General features: G+C 34.3%; 1 protein-coding gene across 1 annotated transcript in view; it reads left to right on the top strand.

Annotated features, from left to right (window-relative positions):
* Window positions 1-247: 247 nt before the first annotated feature.
* LOC103738607 (calcium-binding mitochondrial carrier protein SCaMC-1) overlaps window positions 248-805 on the top strand; it is a 29,283-nt gene continuing 28,725 nt past the window's right edge. The window contains exon 1 of the mRNA XM_029566215.1: window positions 248-370. Coding sequence (XP_029422075.1) covers window positions 301-370 — 70 coding nt within the window. The 5' untranslated portion in view covers window positions 248-300. The remainder of the gene's footprint in view (window positions 371-805) is intronic.

The following is an 805-nucleotide window of genomic DNA, read 5'->3' as shown; positions in this document are numbered from 1 at the left end:
ACTTTAACCTATGTTGACATAAAATATTTCTCTTTTTTTGTAGAAAATATTTACTACTGGTGATATCAACAAAGATGGGAAGCTGGATTTTGAAGAATTTATGAAATATCTTAAAGATCATGAGAAGAAAATGAAATTGGCATTTAAGAGTTTGGACAAAAATAACGATGGTGTGTCCTTTTCTATCTGTCACTTCCTATGAAAGCACCTATGTTGACATAAAATATTTCTCTTTTTTTGTAGAAAATATTTACTACTGGTGATATCAACAAAGATGGGAAGCTGGATTTTGAAGAATTTATGAAATATCTTAAAGATCATGAGAAGAAAATGAAATTGGCATTTAAGAGTTTGGACAAAAATAACGATGGTGTGTCCTTTTCTATCTGTCACTTCCTATGAAAGCGTACTTTTCTTGCTTTCAAGTCTAAGATAATGCATATTTAATCTTTTTAGGTAACATAATCTGTGTTGCTATTTTAGAACTGTGATTGTGATAGTTCATACTTTTATTTTTTTAAGATTTATTTTACTTTTAACTATGTCTGTGTATGTGTGTGTCTATGTGGGGGTATGTGTCCCTAAGTACAGGTGCTGTAGAGGCCAGAAGAGGTTGTCAGATCTCCTGGAGCTGGTGTTAGAGGCAGTTGTAAGGAACCCAGCATGGGTGCTGGGAGCTGAACCTGGGATCTCTGCAAGAGCAGTATATGCTCTTAACTGCTGAGTGGTCTCTCCAGCCCCAAGAGTTCATATTTTAGGTGAAAGAAGTTTATAGATAGCTTTGTCTACTGAATTAAGAATTGTC

Source organism: Nannospalax galili, unplaced genomic scaffold (genome assembly GCF_000622305.1).
Source record: "Nannospalax galili isolate Female #2095 unplaced genomic scaffold, S.galili_v1.0 scaffold1239, whole genome shotgun sequence".
Taxonomy (NCBI): Eukaryota; Metazoa; Chordata; class Mammalia; order Rodentia; family Spalacidae; genus Nannospalax; species Nannospalax galili.
This window is presented reverse-complemented; position numbering and strand designations above follow the sequence as displayed.